Source organism: Mustela putorius, unplaced genomic scaffold, assembly GCF_011764305.1.
Source record: "Mustela putorius furo isolate JIRA1106 unplaced genomic scaffold, ASM1176430v1.1 tig00004007_pilon_pilon_pilon, whole genome shotgun sequence".
In the NCBI taxonomy this organism is placed as follows: Eukaryota; Metazoa; Chordata; class Mammalia; order Carnivora; family Mustelidae; genus Mustela; species Mustela putorius.
This window is the reverse complement of record NW_025422145.1, coordinates 5,967,752-5,991,694: the sequence shown is the minus strand read 5'-3', so window position 1 is coordinate 5,991,694 and position 23,943 is coordinate 5,967,752. Positions and strand designations below refer to the sequence as shown.

General features: G+C 48.6%; 1 protein-coding gene across 5 annotated transcripts in view; it reads left to right on the top strand.

Annotated features, from left to right (window-relative positions):
* The window catches only part of SNX29 (sorting nexin 29), a 476,556-nt gene that overhangs the window by 39,515 nt on the left and 413,098 nt on the right, over nt 1–23,943 (top strand). For 4 of the 5 annotated variants that reach the window (XM_045072007.1, XM_045072010.1, XM_045072009.1 and 1 more), the window contains exons 4-5: nt 4,540–4,664; nt 21,820–22,000. In XM_045072007.1, coding sequence (XP_044927942.1) covers nt 4,540–4,664; nt 21,820–22,000 — 306 coding nt within the window. Of the gene's footprint in view, nt 1–4,539; nt 4,665–14,491; nt 14,689–21,819; nt 22,001–23,943 lie in introns of those variants that run through there. The other variant, XM_045072011.1, reaches the window with a different exon arrangement.

Below are 23,943 nucleotides of genomic sequence, written 5' to 3'. Positions count from 1 at the left end.
GAGAGAGAGAGAGAACTTCCAGTAGCTTCCCCGCTGAGCGCAGACCACAGCGTGGGGCTCGATCTTAGACCCTGAGATCACCACCCGATTGGAAACCAAGAGTTGGATGCTTAACTGACTCTGCCACTCAGGTACCAAGTTTCTTTCTTTCTTTCTTTTTTTTTTTTTAATTTTTGAGAGCTTTATTGAAGTCTAATTTACATACCATAAAAAAACTACCTCTTGTGAGTATACAATGCAGTGATTTTGAAAATTTTTTATTTATTTTAGAGAGAGACACACACACAAGGGTGCACGTAAGGTGGTGGGTGGGGAAGGGTCTTAAGTAGACTGCACTGAGTGCCGAGTCTACTGTGGGACTTGATCTCTTGACCCTGAGATCACCACCGGAGTGGAAACCAAGAGTCATCTGCCTAACCAACTGTGGCACCCATGCGCCCTCTGCGGTGATTTTTAAAAATCCGTGTTGTACAACCATCAACACACCCAGTTTGAGAACATTTTCCTTATACCTATTTTCTATTCTGCAAGTTGACAGTTAATCCCCAATTCCAGCCTTAGACAACCACTAATTGACTTTTGGTTTTTAAATATTTACTGTCTCTAACATTTCATGGACTCCTACAACATGTGGCTTTTGGGGTCTCACTTCTTTCCATTGGCATAATATTTTCAAGGCTTTTCTTTGTCGTAGTGTGTCAGTATTGCCGAGTAATAACCCATTGTCTTGACAACACCACATTTTATTTATCCGTTCATCTGGTCACCAGTTGTGTGCATAAAAATTTGAAGTGATTTTCTTGACTGGTGCTTTTATTTATTTAAAAAAATTTTTAAAGAAGATTTCATTTATTTATTTGTCAGAGAGAGAAAGAGAGAGTGTACAAATAGGGGAGGTAGAGGCAGAGGGAGAAGCAGGCTCCCCGCTGAGCAAGGACCAGAGTGCGGGGCTCCATCCCAGGACCCTGTGATCATGGCTTGAGCAGAAGGCAGATGCTTCATGGGCTGAGTCACCCAGGTGTCCCTTGACAGGTACTCTAAAAAAAAAAAAAAAAAGAAAGAAAACTTTTGCTGTTACATTCCCCCACTTGATTACAAACATGCCCAGTTCACTGACTCGCAGTAGAAGTTAGCTGTGATGAAATGCCATGGAGGCAGCTGACCCACCGTAGCGATGCCCGCGTGTGTTCGCAGAGAGCATTCTGGGAAATAGGAGAGACCGGAGGTGAGAAAATAGCCCCACTAGTGCCAGGTGTTCCTTTCGCTTCGCAGGAATGATCAGACAACTGAGTAAAGATGAGAAGAAACGGAAACTTAAGCATGACGAGGTTATAAATCAGTGCCTGTCACGTGCCCACCTCGAGCTAAAGAGGTGTAGGTGCCTGTGGTTGCCAAGTGTGTTCAGTGTGATTCCCTGGTCTTAACTGGCTTGGGTCCGGATTATAAATTCTATAAGATCTCCTGAGACACATCTCTCCCCTAAATGTCCATCACATCTGTATTCTGCATGCCCCCAGGGCAGCGAGCATCTCAGTCCTCATTACCACGGTAGCCAGGCATTGTGCTAGGTGCTGGAACAACAAAGATGAATGAGGTACGATCCCTGTTATGTGGGAGCTCCGGTCTCTAAAGCAGATCATTAATGGGAGAGTTTGGTCAAGGGCTGCAGTAGAAAGAAGTTCAGAATAAGGAGGCACTCAGGAAGGCTTCCTGGTGGAGGAGACCCTTGAGCTAAGTCTGGAATGACTTAGTATAAGCACACGTCCAATGGGGAAGTGAGAAGGGGACATGGGAAGGGCGATAAATAGCATGGCCTTTGGCAGGGTAGTCATCATAATAATTAATTATGCGATTAGTACTCCCCCTGAGTTTTCTGCTGTGGTAGGTTGGTCATGACCTGTCCGTATCTAGAAGATAATACTGATGATGTAACCCAAGCCTCGGCGGCTGGGTTTGTGCTGTTCATCTGCATTCCTTTCCCTTTAGGGGCCAGATATCTGGAGTTGGCAGGGCAGCTTCTGACTTGTACATTTGACTCAAGTAAACTAACAGGGATTGTTGATTCAATTTTTTATATTTGCAGCTGATTTGTTTCATGATCCAGGCTGTGCTTTTTTTTTTTTTTTTTTTTAAAGATTTATTTATTTATTTATTTGACAGACAGAGATCACAAGTAGGCAGAGAGGCAGGCAGAGAGAGAGGAGGAAGCAGGCTCCCTGCCAAGCAGAGGGCCCGATGCGGGGCTTGATCCCCGGACCCTGGGATCATGACCCGAGCCGAAGGCAGAGGCTTTAACCCACTGAGCCACCCAGACACCCCTTTTGTTAGGTGACCTAGCTTTCAGGAAGCCCTTAAATGTGGGCCTGTGTGAATGTGTAGAGAGAGTAGCATATGCACATCTCATATTTAAGAGTGACCTCTGCCTAGGAAAGAGGGATGTTTCAATGTGCAAGAGTATTCTGGGACTCATGGCTCAAGATTACTCACTTACCTAGCCACAGAACAAGCATTTATGGAGTGTGTACTGGGTACCAGACTCTGAGCTCGGTGCAGGGGAGCCAAGGGAGGAGCTGGAAACCAAATTGTGCTGTTGAGGACAGGTGTTAGGTTTGAGCTGCCAATTAGGCTTCCTTCCTGTGAGGGCCAGCTTTTCTTTGGCAGTGGTGGCCTAGAAGGCTAGGATGGATTAGTGATATCTGTAGTGTTATGAGTACAGATTGGAGAGTAAACGTACTAGTGCTGGTTATTTGCTGACACTGTGTCAGGTTTTTCTGGTGTACACGGATGACTTGAGTAAAGGTGGGGTATGGGAAAGAGAGGGCATTTGTCTCAGAATCAGCATGTTTGCCTTGGTATGGGGTGTATCTGGAAGCTGCTTTGGATCAGTTTGGGGTTGGGTAGGGCTGGAGTACAGATGTTGTTAATTATATAGTCTCACAATGCTGCTTATTATGTACTCATGTACTATCTCTTAAATGTATGTAGCCTGTTTCTTTAGGTGTAAAATGGAGATAATACCTGCCTCACCCAGATATAATAATGTGGGTGGGAGGAGCTAATGAAATAATGGGTATGAAAATAGTTTACTGCCTACAGAGCAGTAAACCCTTGGAGTATTATTACTACAGGTGTGGAGGTGAGTGGAACAGGAAATGCCTGAAGTTGGGCAAGGTTGAGCCAGATGGTGATGGCGTCAGGTCCTTTGCATTGGGTCCCTCTGCCTAGTCTGCTGTGTCTGTCACATCCAGGTTATGACTCCAAGTTACCTCCACTCAGGCCCCCGAATCTAAGCCTGTTCCTGCCGTGTCTTTACTTACCACCTCATCTGGTCTTATTTTCTTCAGAGTTCCCATTAACTGAAATGGTCCAGTTAGCATCTCTGTGCATCTCCCTCTGCTAGTACCATGCACATGTGGTGAGGCAGAGACCGTGCTCTCTGTATCCTCAGAGCCTAGAACAGTAGTGTCTGGTACATGGGAAGAGTTCAGGATTTATTGTTAATGTTTTTTGAGGGGAGAGGGCATGGGCGAGCACTAGAACAAGTGGGGTGGGAGGGCCAGAGGGAAGAGAATCTTCAGCAGATTCCACGCTCAGTGTGGGGCCTGATGTGGGGCTTGATCTCATGACCCTGAGGTCATGACCTGAGCCAAATCAAGAGTTGGACACCTAACCGACTGAGATACCCAGGCGCCCCAAGGATTTAACACAGGTTATGTGAGCAAATGAAATGGAAGGGCCTTAAAGTCTACAGACTCAATGGGCCTAGATGCCCAGGAGCCCCGGGAGGATTGTAAAGAATAGAAGGTAGAAAAAAAAAAAAAAAAGAATAGAAGGTAGTAGCTCTGACTCCATCTCTTTGCCAAGATGTTTGTGAAGCTCTTATTTCTTTGGTTATTGAGAAATACAATTAATTGAATCTACAGTAGTAACTTAATTGAAAGTTCATTCCATCAAGTCTGGATCTGACTTCACACTATAATCCCTTACAACAAAACAAAGAACAAGAATCAGAATTCATATACTTTTTTTTTTTAGTGTATGTAACAGGGCATGAAATTATACAATGTTTCCAATTTGGCAGGCTGCTGCATTCAATCTCTTGAAAGATAATCTGGTTCCTTAAACTACATGCAATATGAATTAGAGTTGGTTTGTGAATTGAATACAATTAGCAGCCCACCCCTCCCCACGCCAGACTGATTTGTTTTTAAATTGGCTCTTGGTTTTTTCTCCTCTGCTGGTGGGCATCAATTCCATTTTTCCTCCTTTCTTGTGAGTTGTTACTATGCTTTCAAGAGTCTGATGAATATAGCTAGGCTGTGTAGGGCTTCCTGCAGGTATGTGAAATGAACACACATGGAGAGGGGTGTAAGTCAATTCCATGTCAGTTACCAGCCCATAAATCCAGGTGTGTGTGTGTGCACCTACCCCAGGTTTAGAGCTGGTGGGTGACTCACCCCTTTCCAGGAGGTGCCGGGGCTGCCCTGGTTGTCTCTCTCCCTGCACAGGTGGACTGATGAATCACTGGTTCTCTCGCAGGGTAACCTGTCTGTGTGCCCAGTTTGAGGCCGTCCTGCAGCATGGCCTGAAGAGGAGCCGGGGATTGGCGCTAACGGCAGCCGCGATCAAACAGGCAGCAGGCTTCGCCAGCAAAACGGAAACAGGTACTGCTTGGCCTGCTGCAGGGCGGAGGATGTAGTCTTTTCTAAAAGTTTTTATTTATTTTTTAAGAGCGGGCAAGGCAGGCATTGTATGGGACTGGGATGGGGTAGCCTGATGGTGCAGAAATCCATGTGTGAGGATGTCTTACGTGTTGTCCTCTGCAGAATTCTCAGAGCCCCGTGTTCATCTCTGGGACCTCACAGTCCTGCAGCCAAGGTGCTTATGTCACCAGTGCCATGTGGCAGTTGCTGGGAGATTGATGATGTGTTTTAATTCTGTGCATGGGGATAGCAAGACATTTCGTAACTAAATCTGCCTTCAACACCAGCAGCAGGAAGAGCAGAATCAGTAGGTGTCTGAGCAGACAGCTTTGCTACTGTCCGTTTTAGCGTCACCCTAGTAGTGTGCCGTGCTCCTGTGTCCGGAGGACAGGGACAGCGCTGATAACCTCTGCTAACACGTAGGAGCGCTTTGCACAAGACTGGAACTTCGTTAGTCTTTTATATAAATAAACTCATTCAGTTTTCATGACAGCCTTATGAGCAGTAGGGCTTTCATTTTCTCTACTGTACAAATGAGGAAGCTCTTTAAAGGATGTGCTCTGGATCTGGACCTAAAAGTGTATCATGTCATATAAGAAACATTCTATGTCCTTCTTCCCCAACATTTTTTTTTTTTTTTTTTTGAGAAGGAGCGTGAACGGGTGTATGGGAGGGGGGCAAGGGCAGATGGAGAAGGAGAAAGAATCTTAATTTTTTTTTTTTTTAAAGATTTATTTATTTGACACAGAGAGAGAGAGAGAGACAGAGAGCAAGAGAGCGTGCGCACCTGAGCAGGGGCAGGGGGAGAGGGAGAAGCAGGATCCCCAGTGAGGGAGGAGCCTGATGTGGGACTTGATCCCAGAACCCTGGGATCATGACCTGAGCCGAAGGCAGGTGCTTAACCGACTGAGTCACCCAGGCATCCCAGAGAGAAAGAATCTTAAGCAGGCAGCCCCAGCACACAGCCCAGTGTGGGGCTCAATCACATGATTGAGATCATGACCTGAGCCAAAACCAAGAGTTAGATGCTTAACTAACCGAGCCACCAGGTGCCCCTCTTCCCCAGCATTTTAAAGAGCAGGCTTTGGGGCGCCTGGGTGGCTCAGTGGGTTAAGCCTCTGCCTTTGGCTTGGGTCATGATCCCAGGATTCTGGGATGGAGCCCACATCAGGCTCTCTGCTCAGCAAGGAGCCTGCTTCCTCCTCTTTCTCTGCCTGCCTCTCTGCCTACTTGTGATCTCTCTCTGTCAAATAAATGAATAAAATCTTAAAAAAAAATTATAAAGAGCAGGTTTTTTCAGACCCTGCTTGGGACTGCTGTGACAGATTCCTGACTCTTGTTATTGTGACGTCTGTGTCACTGTTAGTGCCCCTCGTTCCCAGCTGACCAGCCCTCTCCGTGTGTGGTGGAGGTGTCTGTTGGGCATTGTCTGCCAAACAAGCCCTTTCTGTTACTTGGGGCTGGTAGTCCGAGGAGCACCCGCATGTCTGTGAGGCACTGCCAGCGTTCCCATTCTTGCCCTTTCCTGTCTCAGCACGATTTCAGCACCGCCTCCTGAAGAGAGGCTGACCAGCAAGCAGAGTCTCTTCCTTGTTTTCTGCTGCGGAGAGGTTCTGGGCGGCTTCCTTGCCAATTGGAAGCAGGGGAAAGGTCAGGCTAGCTTTGCTCTTGAGGGGGTTGCCGAGGGCTTCTGTCGATCTTTCCTGCGGTGCAGTTAACCATTCACTGGTGCTGGACGGTCCTTGGCTAATGAAATTCCCCTGCTATGGAATGTTTGATTAAAAACCTCCTATGGGGAAGGGGCATGGGTAGGTTTTCAACTGCTAGGGGTTGGGAAAGATCAGATGAGTGGCTGCTTGGTTGCTCTTAAAGCCATCAGAGTGGCTGTGGCAGGCCAAATGGAGAAAATGAAATCGGATGAGGAGGCGCGGATGGGAATGGGCATGCCTGTTTTCCCTTGTCCCTGCTGGCTGCTGGCCTGGGCCCTTTCTGTAGCTTAGGACTTAATACCAGGCCCTAGAGTTGGGCGATGGGGTTGAAATCCCCTCTCCGTGACTCGTCACACATGAGCTCTCTGGGACATCCCCTCTCTGAGCTTCAGGTTCCTCACGCATAATAAAATAAGGCCACGCACAGGACCGGCTCCCAGTGTTGTGCTGGGGGCTTCCTGAGAAAGCACCTGCAAAGCCCAGGCCTCAATACAGAGCTCCTGGAGCTGGTGCTGGATAACATGGCAGCAACTGGCCAGTTGCTTGGATCCATTGCACTGAAGCCCAGATAAGTTCCTAAGCTGTTCAAGTTCCCAGAGCTAGTAAATGGCAGAGCTGAGGATTCTGGCCCAGGTCAGACTGATGTCAGATTCCTGGCTCTTCTCTGCGCCCCGTTCTGCCGGCCGTGGCCCGATGCCCACTGCTGTTCCTCTGTAGACCACTCTCGCTCAATTAGCTGGATTGAAAGTGACAGGAGACCATAAGTGATGGTGAATTAATCCACAGGGCTGTTGCAGTAGCTCCGTTTACGGATGGGAAGCATTACCCTTAGAAGAGAGGAGAGCTGAATTCAAAGTAATGACTGAGCAAACGAGATTGTTGGAAATCATGCTGCAGTAGATAATACCGAGTCCGCCGGGGCGGGACTGTGGTTGGTCATCTGGGGTGAGGGTTGCCTGCATGGCTGAGTTCGGAAACTGGTGCCCTTGTACAGTGTCCACATTTATAAATTACGATATTTCCTGTTGAAATATGAATTTCTAGCTTTTGTTCCCCTTGAGGATCTGTGGCTCTGAGTCCACGTTTCCTGCTTGCTGTGGTTGGAACCCACCGCCCTGTGCAGAGGGGCCCCGTGCCCTAGTCCCCCACGCCCCGTACCTCTCCCTCCTGCCCCTGACAGCTTAGACGAATGCTGTTGTCATTTTTGTCCTGCTCTTGTTCTTCTCATTGTTCTCATGTGAAACTTAGCAGTTTTCAAGTGCAAACACCTCTCGCCTTTGAAGTCAGTTTCTGGAGCGCAGAGATGGTTATCATTTTTGTCCCGTTTTATAGTCACTTTCTGGGGAGAGGATCTGTTAACTTCCTCCTTGGATGTATAGCCAGGAGTCCCTTGTTTTTGTTTGTTTGTTTTTTGCTTTCGTCTTGATTTTGAATCCGTCCTTGTCTTTGGCCTGTGCCTGGTGGTGGAGACCAAGTGTGGTGCTTGAAGAGTTGCGTGAAGCTCGTGATGATTCATCCTTCTCCGGGGGCGGAGGTCACTCCTGCCACTCAGGCAGGTAGGGTAGAGGAAGATCAGTTTACTCCCGTCCAGGATGGAGCCTTTCATACCTGGGCTTCAGCATTTGCGAGAGCTGACGTATTTCTGCTTTCACCTTATTGCCAGGATGTGGTCATTTGGGCTTTCCCAAGCGTATTCGTTTCTTAGAGCTGCCATGACAAATTTACACACCCTTGGTGGCTTAAGACAGCAGGGAGAAATTGATCCTCTCACATTTCTGGAGGCCAGGAGTCCAAAATCTAGGCGTTGGCGGAGCTGATTCCTTCTGGATGCTCTGAGGGAGAAAGCCTTCCCGGCTTCCGGTGGTTGTCAGCCGTCCTTGGCACCCCGTGCTTGTGGCCGCTTCCCTCCAGTCTGGGCCTCGGTCTTCCCATGGCCTCTTCCCTCTGGGCTTCTGTCTTCATGTCCTCTCTTCAGAAGAACAACAGCCCTGCTGGATTTCGGCCACCCTCCTCCAGTAGTCCCTCAGCTTAACTAATTACATCTGCAAAGAGCCTTTTTCCTAATAAAGTCACACTCTGTGGTTTCAGAGGGACATGGATTTTCGGGGGACGCTTCAATCCAGCACACCCTGGATCCCTGAGCTGTTAACCAGTTTCCGTCCTCCTCTCCTGGTTCTGAGCTCACGTTTTTCCCCTTCCAGACCTCATGGGAATTCTGAAAGCCCTGCTTCACTTCTCATCAAACTCTGTAGCTGGAAGAAGCCCTGAGGGCCAAGTAAGGCTCTGAATGTAGGACTCCTGTCTGTGGGCTTGTCTTCTCTTGGGGATCTGGGTTCTTTGTTACTTGCCTTTGTAGCGCTCCCAAGTCCCCAGCTTTATTTTAATAACCGTTTAAATAACTGCCCAGCTTTTTCCCTTGTTTTTGCGGGAGAGGTTGTCTGATCTGGATTCATCTTCCAAAGCTGAACGCGGCCCTTCGAGGCCAAACTCTGCATGCTTTTTCCTCTTGCTGCACTGCCGCCTGTGTGTGTGACCATGTCTGTGGCTTGTCTGGAGATCAGGTGGCAGAGTTTATCCTTCCGTGATAAACTGTAGCCTGGGGAAGGGAGCTTACAGGCAGAGTCCCTCCAGTTCTGGGAGGTTTTTAGCTGGTGCCTGCATCCATCCCCCATTCCCAAGCTGGCTTATTTGTCAGTTTGGTGTTTTGTTTTGTCTTTGTTTTCACCTTAGCATTTGGGTTTCATATGTTTTTTTGTTGGTTGGTTTATGTGTTTTTGACTTGGGGAGTTTTTTTCCCTAACTCAGACATCCCTGAGTTAGGGAACATTGGTAGCGTGGATGTGATTACAAACAGGCCACCAGCTCAGCTTTGTCACCATTGTCGGTGGGCTTGGGAAGCGGGGTCCCTCCCCAGTTGAGATCCCGTTGAATCGATGGTGCCAACAGCTGGGGTACGCAGGACCCAGAGAGGCTTGGCATGAGGTTATGCAGTGTGTCTCCTTTGGGATCCAAGCGCCAGAAGCGAGAGTCTGCTGTGTCCTGGGGTGCTTTTTCCTCTTAGTTGGACGAGTGGCTGGATTTATCTCTGTAGGTGATTGATTTGGTGGTGGTCAGACGGGAGTCTGCGTTTCCAGAGTCTGGTCCTGCCGTCTTTGCGTGAATAATTACAGAAGGAATTGGTCATTCCTTACCCAGCAGCTCTGTCCCTTCTTTCTTGCTAATGGAATTCTGATTTTGTTCAGATGTTGGGTCGCCAAGTGCTTGAGGCTTGAAGCTCGCTCCAGGGGGAGTGAGTCTAGATCAGATCAGGCCAGCCATAATAATTATCAGCCTGCCAGTAGTTGCTTTCAGAATAGACACGAGACAAACTTCTGACCAAAGGGAAGGGAGAAGTCTGCTTCTTTTTTGTTTTATGGTGCTGGGTTGTTTGCGTGTGACTGTGGTGTTTGGAGCTGTGGCAATGATCTTGTGACTGTAAAGGAGGACAGGTCTGAGGACAAAAGCCAGTACACGAAGGACAGCAGCTCAGAAAGGTAGAAAGTACCTTGATAGCGGCACTGAGCTTCTGAATTAATGACGGCTAGACCTGCCGTACCTCTGGACTGAATGTTGTTTGGGGACAGTAAATTTCCTAATGTTGGAAGCGATCTTGAGTTGGATCTCTGTTTACAATCCTCCTAAAGCAACCTAACTTAAACAACAGAGAAAAGCAAGACAACTTTAATGGAAGTCAAAGGCCTGTGATCCAGAAATGAGGGGACAATCATGACTAGCATGTTAATCTTGGATGTTTTCTGCTCCTTTTTGATAATTTGGCTGACCACAGGCCTGGCTTCCCTGTTTGCTGTTGACTCACACCGAGCAGCTCCTGTGAGCCAGGGCTTTCTTCGTTAGACCCTCTGTTCGTAGTCCCGTTTTATTTCTGAAGTGACTATGCGTCCGGAATGACAGTGTCCCCATTTTACAGATGAAGAAAATAAGGCTCAAAGAAATGAAATACTTTTCTTAATGCTCCATACCTAGTAATTGTGACAGAGCCAGGGTTTTGACTTTGGTCTCCATGATTGTGACTCAGAAGCTCTTCCTCTTTTAGTCATGAGGTCATGTTGTTTCCAGAGAGAGGGCTCTCTGGGAGACCATGACCCACTGCCCCCCAACCCCGCCAGTTTAAATTCATGAGTAAATGAAGCAGCAAGTATTTTTTTTTTTTTAAAGATTTTATTTATTTATTTGAGAGAAAGAATGAGAGAAAGAGAGAGCATGAGAAGAGGAAGGGTCAGAAGGAGAAGCAGACTCCCCACCAAGGAGGGAGTCCATCCGATCCTGGGATTCTAGGATCATGGCCTAAGCAGTCGCTTAACCGACTGAGCCACCCAGGCGCCCCGCAGCAAGTATTTTAGGTTATGATCACTTAGAGCAGGTCAGCAAACCATGTCCTGCCACCTATTTTTATAAAGTTTTATTGGAAGACAGCCACGCACATTCATCTATGTACTGTACAGTACATATGTACAGTACATAGATGAATGTGCGTGGCGGCTTTTAGGCAGTTGTGACTGAGACCATTTTTCTCGTAAAGTCTGAAGTATCTAATATTTGGCCCTTCAGAGAAGAAGTTTTCTCCTCCCTGTCTTGGAGAACAAAGGACAGGGAATCCCACTTTACCTTCGTACACCCTGCTCCCTTGTCAGTTGCCTGCCTACCTCACTTGATGATAAGCTTTGGGACTGCAGGGCACCATGTCAATTTCACTTCCTCTTGACCCTCCCGCTGCTAGCATAGTATCTGGAAATACATAGTACTTCAGTAGAAGGACATTGATATTTCATGATTTCAGTTGGCACAGTATTGTATTGTATTTCATGATTCCCGAGGTACATTATACCAGGGTCACTGCAGAGTGCTACAAAGGAAGTGATTAAGTTTGGAGGAAAAGAGCGGAGATTGATTTTTAAATTTACTAAAAATGAATTAAAAGTGACAGAAAGCTACATAAGCTTGGCTTGGAATTGGAGGGTTTTGCAGATGCTGGATGCCCAAAGTAGTCAGTACAGAATGCTGTGTGGAAAAATGAATGATTTTTCTTCCTGCTGGAGAAAGGAGAAAGAACCACCGCAGTCAGTGCCTGTCCTCGTCTGTTGGAGACTACCGTAACATGATGCCAAGCCTTAGGAGCTTATAAACAGCAGCCATTTATCAGGTTTCGGGAGGCTGGGAAGTCCAAGGTCAAGATGCCAGTGTGGTTGAGTGAGGACCCCTTTCCTGGTCCATAACCAGTGCCTTCTCGCTGTTCCTCACATGGTGGAAGGGGACAAGGGATCCTGCTGCAGCCGCTTTCTGAAGGACACTGATCCAATTCCACAAAGACCCCACCTTCATGACTAAGCGTCCTCCGGAAGTCCCCACCTCCTCATACCATCATCTTTAGGGGTTAGGATTTTAACATAGGAATTTTGGAGGGACACGTTCAGACCGTAGCAGTGCCATTTCATGAGAAAACCTCGTAATTGGATGCTCTTGTTAATAACTAATGGACCGCCATGCGGTGATGTGTGGGCAGTCCATTACAAGGTCATAGGCTGGTTCAGAATGGACCAGAGACACACCTGCTATTACCCAGCTCTCTGTCCTACAAAATTTAAGTCTGTTCAGCAGCCCTTGGCATCAAGGACCCTCTGACGTTGAAACACTGTTTCCCCCTCTCCTGGGGGGCCACAGCCTCCTGACATACTTGCTGGTACTTTGTCGATCCGTCTTATGTATCATTTCTACGCCCCCAAATGGAACTATCATTCATCTTCAGATTCTTTTGTTGCCTCTCGCTTCTATACACACACCTGCTGTCGGAGTTCTTCGGTAAAAATTGCTCTCCCTGTGTTGATTATTCAAAGTTCTGCCTGCAGCCCACATCACTCCCTGGGGCCCTTTCTCTGAACATGTCTCTATCCAGATGCACCGCAAGCTCCTCACAAAGACTGAATCCTCCTCTCCACCCCGGTTTTGCTCCTGTGTTCCTTGCTTTGTGAATGGCTCTGTCTTTCCCCCAGTTTTCCTGGACAGCCCTTGGAGCCTCCTTGTCCTTCCCCTCTACCCCGTTTTGTCCTTCTGCTGTCTATCTCCCTCCTCCCCAACCCACTCTGCATATTATGCCTGCGGGGGGGTTCTTCAATGACCAGCCTGCTCCCTGCCCCCTACTTAAAGCTCTGTCGTGGTTCTCTCTAGAGTTGGGACAGGGGACACACTCCTTGACATGGCTTTCATGGTCTGCCCTACCAACTTTGTCTGTCTCTGCTCTTCCTCTAAACCCTACTGCACACTGAGGGCTAACAGGCAGTTGGCCGGCAAGACATTGCAACCCTTCTGTCCAGTTGATAAATAAATCATGACCTGAGTCCTCTGAGTTCCCCTCCGGCCGCAGCCCCTGCCTGGGGAACTCCTGGGACCTCTTCATAAGTCAGCAACTGAAGCGTTAATGCTAGATGCTCTTGGGGAGAAGGTCTTCAGTACCTCTATTTTGTCATTGCTCAGGGACCCAGTTAGGTGGCTAAGCCCTCAGTGTGGAACAGCGTGCCTGGCTTGTAGAATCCTGAAGCTATCCGGTCTGGAAGTGCTCTCTGTTCTTACCCTTCTGTGCCCTCCTTCCTCCTCAGCCCCTGCTCATACACTAACCACTCAAATGTCTGTTCTCGCTCTTGAAAATTGTGGCAAAGTACACATAACACAAAACGACCATTTGAACCATTTTAAGTGTACACATCAGGCGCCTATCCCCACCATGCGTCTCTAGAACATTTTCATTCCCCCATGTTGAAAGTCCATCCGCATTAAACACGGACTCCCCGTTCTCCCTCCCCCAGCCCCAGGCACCTGCCGTTCTACTTTCGATCTCCATGGTTTGTCTTGTTGGTTACGTCGTACATGTCAGCCTTCTTATATGCCACATACCTAAGGCTTAGTTCCTTTACTCTAATGTCTTCAGGGTTCAAGCATTTGTAGTGTGTCAGAGTTTCCTTCTTTTTTAAGGCCGAATAGTAGTCCATCGTGTGTACACACACCACTTTGTTGATTTCCTCATCTGTGGATGAACACCTGGCATGCCTCCGTTTATTAGTTGGCCATGAACATGGCCATGCTGCCATGGACACGGGTGTACACATAACTATTCGAAACCCTGCTTTCAGTTCTTCTGGGTAGTGCCCAGAAGCGGCATTGCTGGATCAGGTGGCAGTGGTACGTTTCACTTTCTGAAGACCCGCCAGACAGTTTTCTGTGGCGGCTGTGCCATTGTCTGTCCCCACCAGCAGTGCACATGGTCTCCAGTTTTCCACATCCTTGCCAATACTTGTTGTTTTCATGTTATTTCTTTTTTGAGACTAGCCATTCAAATGGGTGTGAAGTGGTAGCTCGTTGTGGTTTTGATCTCTTGTCTCTTGAAATTTCAGATTTCCCCCTCCTAAAGTCGTTCATAAGCTCCTCACCTGGTTTGGCTGTCCTGTGCTCCTCTTTTAGGTGTCTCCTTTCTGCCCACCCTCCCCCACCCCTCAGTAGTCCTGAGTCCTTCTCTCATCGAACTGATTTATGGCACTCCTGCTTTCTCGACTGTCTCTCTCGATGGTCAAGGCCTGCGTCCATTCTTGGTCTTCTCTGTAGCTCCGGTGCATTGCAAGGTGCCTGGCCACCAAACAGGACATTCAGAATAATGACTCCAGGACCCAGACTTGAGGACATGCTGCTCCTGGTCCTGGGAAGCCAGAATCCACCCTCTGCTGTCTGTCTGTCTTCTTATAGTCAGCTGAGAGCAGGTGGTATTAATATACACCCAACTATAAAATTAGAGAAACTGACTTCCTTGGTTCTCATTGGGGATTTTTGAAAACAGTTGATTGCATTTAACTCAAACCAGAATTTATATTTTGCTTCCTTGGGTCACTTTGGGTAACAATTTAATTTCTGTAGAAAAGTATTTTTGGAGGAAGCTTCATGTGCCAGGAGAAGACCGGGCCCATCCTTTTGCTTGTGAGGGGAAGTCCGCTCCCCCACCCTGCCATCCCTGTACGGCTTTCAGTTCCCTCTTTGTGTTTTTCTGTTGTATTCATGAACTTGCAAATCAGCTAGTCCTAGTACAAGAGACCTTGGAAGGATGTCGGTGTAAGATCCAAAGAAAAGACTGAGCCCCGCGGTGGTGATCAGAATGTTGAACAGCTGGTTGGGGACTGCTGGCTTTAGGGAGAGAGCCAGAACCACAGCGCTATCCCCCTCGGGCTAGGTGTGAACCTGTGAGTTCCTAGATTATGGGGATGTCTGCAGGGCCCTGGGGAGGGTCCTCGACTGCTGGGGTGGCTGAGGGCTTGGGCCAGTGGCTACTTACGAAGGCACAGGAAACTGTCCTAGCGTTTTAGGATCTCATAGAGCCAACCTGTTGCCTCTTGGCCAAGGGTGACCTCTGGCTGTTTTAAAGGTGTTTGATCCTAAGGTCTAGTAAATTAAAACTAGTAAATTTGGCCTCAAAGTTGTCAGTTTTTTTTTCATAATTGTCTGGCTTTTTGGATTCACGGGTCTTTTGCTTTGTTCCCATCAGCCTGAAAATGACTCGTCAGCAGAGGATGGGGTACATCCCTAAAAGGAAGCCAGACACAAGCTTCTGAAGTCCTTCGTTTGGCACTAGAGAAGGTTCCTGCTTTGTAATGAAGGCGGGCTGTGGACTCTTTTAGACCAGGGGTGAATGCTAGGTGTACTATGCTGAGTTGTTAGAACTCAGGTGCTCACTGGGGCCAGGCAGACGGCAGAGATGAGCGAGGCAGGCCTGCGGAAGGCCCCTGGGTTGGTGGAGACCGTGAGTCACCTGTCTCACGGGAAGCCTGGGAAGCATCCGGTGGTTCAGGAAGAAGAGAGATTTTGATGAGCAGTGAGGTGGGGGCTCACTCTTTTGCGCAGAACGGTGAGAGATTGTCTCTGTGGGACTTTTGAATAGAGACCTCAGGGAAGGAGGGAAGTAGCCTGGGGAAGGAATCCTGTTCTGTTCAGTGGGTGGAAAAGCTTAGAGTCACTTGCCTCTTTTCTCAGATATATTCTCTGTCCCTCCCTGCAGACTGTTTCCCAGGCTCCCTTGCCCACTGTCTTCCTGCTTGGCCAGAGGGAGGTGGTGATGAGTTTTGAAGGCAGGAGGCGGAGGGAGGCTGGAGCCTTTCCTCCACCTCCAGTGGCATGTCTGGCAGTGCCGTGCTCCCTCTGTGGTCCGCGGACGTCCTGTGTGGCCCGCAGGTCACGCCTCGGTCTTCTTGTTTTACTCTCCTCCTCGGTGCGTCTGCCACAGTCTGGCTGTTGCCTGTCAGGTCTGCGTTTAGGAGTGGAATTGCTCGATCCTATGCTAATTCTCTGTTTACCTTTTTGAGGAACCACTGAACTGTTGTCAACAGTGACCGTACCATTTCACATTGATACTTTTTTTTCTTAAATAGGGATGGAATTGCCTTTATTTCTCTGCAACTGAAATGAACTCTGCTATTAAATCCCCTTTCGGCGAGCTCTCACACGCTTGAGCAGCACCTTTTCCTTCTGTTCCTCTGGCTTCAGGGAAGGGTGGCTTTCTGACACTGGTACTCTCCGGGTGGTCTCATTGTCTCCTGTTTGGCTTTGTAGCTCTTCCTAAGTCTTTGTAACAGACGCCCCATGTTCAGTTCCTTCAGTGCACTGCCTGGTGTGGTTTCTGTTCAGGGCTGGGCCGGCGGAGTGTGCTTGGCATGTTGGAGCAGCATCAGGGAGATCAGCGAGGCTGGAGCAGGGGGAGTGAGGTGGAGCGCTGGCCGGGGTTAGAAGGCCACCGAAGGGCAGTGAGCGGCGGTGTATCTTCCTCGGCTGCGTTTGTTTTCCTGCTCTCCACCCACCTCCACCGAGATAATTGGCACTGTTCTGTGGAGTCAGCAGGAACATTTCGTTTTTAGATTTAAGCAGACTGGACTCTTCAGAGGTCACCCAGTATCTCAGATTATTGTGCATTTATTCATTCTTTAAAAATGTACCAAGTTCTGAATCATAAACTTTAAAATGGTGGATTTTATGATAGGCCAAGTTTACCACAATTAAAAAATGAACCTGGAAGTGCCTCATTGGCAAGCATAAGGTTCTTTTTTTTTTTTTTCTCCCTAACTGAAAGGGAATTTAATAGCAGAGTTAATTTTAATTGCAGAGAAATAAAGGCAAAAAAAAAAAAGTATTGATGTGAAATGGTGTAACCACCATTGACAAGAGTTTGGTGGTTCCTCAAAAAGGTAAACCTATAATTCCTGTATGATCCAGCAATTCCGCTCCTAAATACTGACCTAAAAGAACTGAAATCAGGGAGTCAAACATACTTGGATATGAATGTTCTAGAAGCATTATTCATAAGAGCTAAAAGATAGAAAAACCCAAATGTCTGTTGACAGATGAGTGGATGAACAAAGTGTTCTATATACACATAGTAGGACAGTATTGAGACACAGAAACAATGAAATACTGATAAATACTAAGCCAAGGGTGACCCTTGAAAACGTTTCGGCTAAGTGGGAATAGCGAGACACAAAAGGTCCTATCTTGTACAATTCGACTTACATCAAGTACCCCTGAAAAGTGGAATGGGGGAGTTACCATTTCCTGGGTATGGAGTTTCTGTTGGGATGATGGAAAAGTTCTGGACATAGGTGGTGGTGATGGTCACACAACCTCGTGAATGTACTTACTGCTACTGAATTATGCACTGAAAAATGGTTAGAGAGGTATATTTTATTATGTCTATTTTACCACAAGTTTTAGAAAGAAAAAAAAAAGTCCAGATTACAGACTTTTTACAAGTCTTTATTATGTGGTATTTAATCCACACTTCCTGTCTTCTGGTTTCGGGAGGCAGTCCTGTGGCTGATTGGGAGATGGCCAGGGGACGAGGTTACAGCCCCTTCTCGGGAACTCTGCTTTGCTGATCCGTTTGTGCCTTGTAGTCAGGCTCATCCAGATTTGGAAGTGATTGGGACTTGGGGGTACTTGTGCTCCCCTGTGTCTGAGGCTGGAATAGAGGACCACTTGGTGGCCTTTTGTTCCTGGAATTGCTGATAGCCTGTATGGGTGATTCTGTTAGTTTTTTACTTAAAATCCCTTCCCCATTTCTTCTTTGGCTTAACAGAACCTTGATTTTGCTCTGGGCCGTGCATGTCCTCTAGGTAATGGATCGTGGGTGATGAAGCCAGTCTTGACATTCTCTATCTCTATTCCTCTTGGTTTTCTGGGATTACTTACCCTTGCCTGACAGAAGGGGTAACAGAGCTGGTTTTATCTTGTCCTGTTTCTTCTCCGATTGTGGCTCTGATACCCAGGGTGGTGGCAGTCGTCTGGGACAGGGGGTGAAGGACAAGAGGTTGGAGATTCTGCTAGTGACAGTGCCTTTGAGCCAGCTATCTACCTCCAGACAAAGTCCACGAGAAAAAGAAGCCTTTCTTTGTTTACAAGGAAGGAGCCTAGTTCCTTGTAGTTGGGTTTTCTGTTTTCTCATTGAGCAATGCTGTTTTGTTTTTATTTCTTCCTGAGGATGTATTTGCCACTTGTACGCCTGTAGGCACTGCCCAGTGCCAGGAGCATTGCCCCTCCTCTGAAATGATTGTCAGGTGACAGAAGAATGCACCCTATCTCACTGCATCAGGCTTCTGGTCGCAGGTGACAGCAAGTCACTTCGAAAACAAAGGGCATTTCCTAACTCAAGTAACTAAGAAAACTGGAGGGTGAACAGGATTCAGGGGCTCAGCATCCCCCGCATCTGTCTCTGTGTCTCTGCCCTGCCTTTGACCTGGTGGGTGTCCTATCCATGTGGGTGTGCTGTACAGGAAAGGCAGGAAAAGGGCCCGGTGGCTCCAGGCTTACATGTTTATCTGAGCTCCTGCTTCTAGAACAGTGGATGGCAAGCTGCCTTTTTAAGGGATCAGATAGGAAGTATTTGGACTCTGTGGGCCATGGGTGTCTGTAGCAGCTTCCCAGCGATGACTCTGTAGTGGGAAAGCAGCCGCAGGCAGTGTGTCTGCAAATGGCCGTGAGTCTTCTGATAAAACTTCATTTACAAAGACAAGTTGTGGGCCAGGTTTGGCCATTAGACTGTTGTTTGCTGACTTCAGTTTTCAAGGGAGCCCAGGTCTCCCCTTTAGTGGTTCAGGTAGAAGTTGCGGGAAGAACCCTGTGGTCCGGGGCGGGGACCAGGCTGAGACCAGTGAGGCTCTCAATGTAGCCACGGAATGTATGGGAGCACCAAGAAACTCAGCAATCAAGAGACCTAACGTTTTCTTGCAATATTTTTAAAAAGTCAAAATTAATGCAGAAAAAACCCGGTGGCACTCAAAATAACAAACAGGGTCAGGGGAAGGGTAGGGTGAGTGAGGCGGGTTGCCGCACACCCCTGCTTGGCCCGGTGACGGCCCAGAGTTTGGTGGTGCTGAAGGCAAGTTCACAGGGAACCAGATGGAACACGGTTCTCCTAGGAAGGAGGGACGCAGCCCCTGGAAGAAGGGGGAAGGGTGCTGTTTGCTCGCTGTGCTGTCTCAGTGCGAAGCACTTGGCCACGGATGTTTTCTCATTTCCTCCCCCTCATCACAAACATCAAAAGTAGATACTGCAATCCCCATTTCACAGATAAGGAAAATGAAGGACAAAATAAGTTGCCCAAGGGCACACGGCGCCTGAACTAGAACTCGAGTCATGGTTTTTGTCCTCCAGAGTATGTTGGCATCTGTTATGCCGAGGCCTGTTAGAAACTTCGCCAGACTGTCAAATAAATAAATAAAATCTTATAAAAAAGGGGGGGGGGCGCCTGGGTGGCTCAGTGGGTTAAGCCTCTGCCTTTGGCTCAGGTCATGATCCCAGGGTCCTGGGATCGAGCCCCGCATTGGGCTCTTTGCTCAGCATGGAGCCTGCTTCCTCCTCTCTCTCTGCCTGTTTCTCTGCCTACTTGTGATCTCTGTCTGTCAAATAAATAAATAAAATCTTTAAAAAAAAATGAGGAAAAAAGAAACTTCGCCAGAAGGCCTGTGGTGTTAGTCCCCCACCCCGTGAACAGGTGCCCCTGGAGTTGGCTGGCCTCAATATCCCCTTCATGTCTCTCGTTCGTGTGGGCAGATGGCGTTCAGGCGTCCGGAGAACCAGAAGCCCTCACCCTCTTCTGGAATGAGCCCCGGTTTCATAGCAGTAAGAGATCGGTTTATTGCCCCAAATTAAATTACGGACACTGCGAGTGTTAAGTGGCAGGTGAGCTGCACTTGAAACAGACCCCATTAGTGCTGGCAGTGGAAGAGGAGCCCTGCTGGGATAATGCTTATCATCACCGCCATCGCTTTGGCAGGCTGCAGAGGGATTCTGTGGCACTCAGCAATTTGTGAAATTGAAAGGTGAAAACACACGTTAAGTGTTTCGTGTGCACTCAAGGTCAGAGGGAGGTCACCCTGGTTCTCCAGAAAGACCCGATGCAGGTGAGAGTCACCTGCGTTGAGTCACGATGGAGATACAGGTGGTTGTTCGCAGTGTTTTGAAACAAAGCCCCCGTCCTGGTTTCTGAGAAAAGCACAGAGTGGAAAAAAGGCCGTGACACATTTGTGTGGTCTCGGCTTCTCCTGGGCCTGGGAAGGGGATTTGTGTGGCATTTCGGGATTGAGACAGAAGGTCGTCTTGAGTGAGCTGCCTTATTGGCTTTCCCAGTCATTCCCGAGCTGTTGTTTGGCGCACGCGTGCAACCAGTTGCTGTTAACAGGGAAGGGAGGAGAGGAAACAGCACAGCTGCTCTCGTGCGAGATGGTCGTCAGTAAGCTGATGGCAGCCAGTCATCATGGCCTGGCCTTTGTGCTCAGGCTCTGCTTCCCATTTCTCCAGTCACCCCAGTATCTCTGGGTGGTTCTGTACTTTGGGGCTCATTTGGAGGGAGAGGAATCTGGAGCATTGCCCGGCTGCCAGGGTCATTCTCTGGATTGGTCTCTTCACCCTCACCCAGCCCGCTGCATTGGAAGCTTTGTTACGGACCGACCCTCGCTGTCTGCCTGGTGGCCCCCAGCTTTGCCCAGTCTGTGGCCCCCATTAAGAATGCAGTCCATGCCAACTGAGCTGAACTGAATTATTCGAGGAAATTTACTAACCAGGTATCTAATTTATGGAGATGTGTGTGTTTCCGTTCTTTTAGAAGGAAAGTTGAAGGGTCTGTGAGCCTGTATAGCTTCTAGATTTGAATCCCCATCTGGCAGCAAAGACTCAGCAGTGTCTCCCTTGGGATATTGAGCATTTGTGAACACGATCATCTTGAAGAGGGTAGAGCCCTCCGTTCCCGCACAGGTTGTCCCAGTTAGTGCTTTGCAGTCAGGCAGCTCCCAGGTCCCATGCTGTCCTGCTGCTTAATGGTCCGTCACTGGGTGCAGTCACCTTCCTTGGCCAGGCCTCAGCCCTGGTCTTTGATAGGGAGCTGGCCTTGGTGCTTATGAGGCCTGAGATCTGACGTCAGTTCTTGAGGGCAGGGGCGGGTATGTGGCTAGTGTTCCGCCCACAGTAGCGGGGCCTGCTGGTGGTACTGGTGTTGCTGGTGATCGTTGGCAGCCTGGAAAAGGTTTCATGAGCATATGTGAAGAAAATAGGTCACAAGATGAGGTATATACTAGAGTGAAAATGATGAAGAAGATCTCTGTGCGTGTGGATGAAAAAGGTGAGATGTGAGGAGATCCAATAAACTACCTTGTGGATAAAAAGAAACTTTTTTAGCTTTCCCTTAAAGGCTTAAATCTGTTCCTATTCTCAGGCATATGGACATCTTTTCTAAGGAACTAGAAATGAGGACAGTCATGGACAAGGAGGTTCAAAGCAGTAGTATATAGGGAAGGTTGGCAATACATCGTGTTCCCAGAGGTAGAGAAACGGTTAAAACATGTTTCATTGGGAGGCCATCAAAAGCCATGTTTTCAAACAGCTTTTCTTTTTAAGAAAACTTTCAAAAGATTTTTTTTTTTTTTTAATCGGAGATAGAACGAGAGTGAGAGAGAGGGAGTGCGAGTGGAGGGGAGGAGCAGAGGGAGAGGGAGAAACAGATTCCCCGCTGCGCAGGGAGCCCGACGCAGGGCTCGATCCTAGGACCCTGAGATCATGACTGGAGCCGAAGGCAGACGCTTAAAAGACTGAGCCACCCCGGTGCCCCCGTGTTTTCAAAGGTCTTTAAATGTTACAGGGAAACGTTCCTGATCTAGACAAGTAAAGAAACAAACCTGGATGCAAAATTACACTCTTTGCCATCTTTCTTCTCTGTGCTAAAGAAGTAACTTTTTTATGCTCCTGAAAAATGCCTCGGGACTGTCTCTCTACAACGAATGAGTATCGTTGCAACGATGTGCAGGCCAAGAGCCACCGTGCCCGGTCTCTCTCCGCAGAGCCCGTGTTCTGGTTCTACGTGAAGGAGGTCCTCAGCAAGCACGAACTGCCGCGCTTCTACTCCCTGCGCCACATCGCGTCGGACGTGGGCCGCGGCCGGGCCTGGCTGCGCTGTGCCCTCAACGAACACTCGCTGGAGCGCTACCTGCACACGCTCCTGGCCGACCGCGGCAGGCTCAGGTACTGGGGCGGGCTTCCCGGGGGAGGCGCAGCCGACGGGCTAGAATCGCAGCGTCTGAGCGCCTCTGCTTGTATCCCAGTCTCCTTGTCGGGGGCTCGCGGGTTCCCCTCTTACAGTCCCAGCATGTTCGGCTGTGCTGGGGGCACAGAGGGTTCGAGAATGAGCGAGGGAATGAGTGCTCACAAAGGGCTCAGCGTGGCACCTGCATACGGCGGGTTCTCCGTAAGTGCTTGTGATGGAGGCGCGGGCTGTGGGGGGCGCTGCCGCTCCAGGGTAGCCTGCTCTCCCTTTCACACCCAGGTTCTTCCTTGGTAGAAACCGGGTGTTTAGAGCTCAGTTTTGTGTCTGTCTTAGCTTTGTGCTGGGTTCTTTACGGTTCCTTCTGTGTTTTTGAGGTTAATTCCGTCCCAAACTGACTGAAAGAAATAGGGAACCGTTGCGCTGGGGAGTAAAGTCAATTTAACAACAACAACAACAACAAACTGTTTTATGACGTTTCCTTTTTTTTCTTGATTATAAGCATACAGCTCACCCTATCCGTTAGTGTAGGTCAGTTTATGCTGCTACAACAAACAGCATAAAACCCTCCATGGCTCAAGGCAGCCACCTTTTCTTCTTCCTCCTGATGCGTGTCTATCACGGATGAGTCCCGTCTCAGGGTCCCAGGCTGACAGAGGCTCTGTCTTGACAGATGCTGTCATGATTACAAGGTAGGAAGAGGGATGTGGTTGAACTGAGCACTGGCTTTTGAAGCTTCTACCCAGAGAGATCCTTCACTTCCACCCACATTTCACTGGCCGCGAGTCACGTGGCCACAGCCCAGCTCCGCGAGGTGGGAGCGCGTGGCTGTTGCCTAGCCGTGGGGGAAGGGCGCTGATTACGCATCAGCCGTGGTACTGTCAGCCACGTTCCTTTCCGAAACATGTGACAGTGCTGTCATTTTCCTGTATTCGTGATGTTAGCAGGGACTCTGTCTCTGTCAGTGGCTATTACTTACTGCCCGAGAGTAGTGGACTAGACATGTTGCTTTGTGTCACCCGACAGTGCAAAGGGACAGTGATCAGTCCTGTGCTGGTTCCTTGAGTAGATTCCACATTAGCAGTGCCCAGATCCTCAACAGTGAGGATTTAATTTCAGTGAATTAATTTAATTTAATCCAATAAGCTGGTATTTCATTCATGCCTTGATGCAGGCCCATGATTCTACATGCTGCTCTGCATTCCCCGGTTTGTCTCCTCTTCTGTTTTTTGTGCTGCTGTTGGTCACCTGTCTGATGATACCTGTGGTGCCCTGTCCAGCTGTGCTCGGACTCTGGGTCTGACGTGGAAGGCATGGGGGCCGGGACTGCTGTGCTCACTGCACCCTGTGCTACTTGGGTCTGAGCCCCGAGGCTGGGGATATCTGGGTGCACCCCCTGGGCCTTAGGCAGTTTTAGTTGACGAGAACATTCTTCTGATTCTTACAATGAATTTTTTTTCTTTCCTTGTTTCTTTTCAAGATTTTATTTATTTGACAGAGAGAGAGCAAGCGAGGGAGGCGGAGACAGTGAGCACAAGTGGGGAGAGGGCATAGGGAGAGGGAGAAGCAGACTCTCCGCTGAGCCAGGAGCCCAATGTGGGGCTCGATCTTGGGACCCCGGGATCATGACCCGAGCCGAAGGCAGACACTTAACTGACTGAGTCATCCAGGCGCCCCTACCATGAATTCTCATGAAGCTCTTTCCAGTAGATCATTTGCAAGGAGTTCAGGGATGTACAGCTCAACACCAAGGTTGTCTAGAACAACGGGCTGTCGAAGTGAATCCAGATGTTATCACAGTAGAACTCACCCAGATCACTAGCCACTTACCTACCAAGATGTGGGAAAACCAAATTCATTCACATGCATGGAAATGGGCTCCGATTCTGAAAGCATCCCAGTCTTGGGAATTGGAGGTACAGTG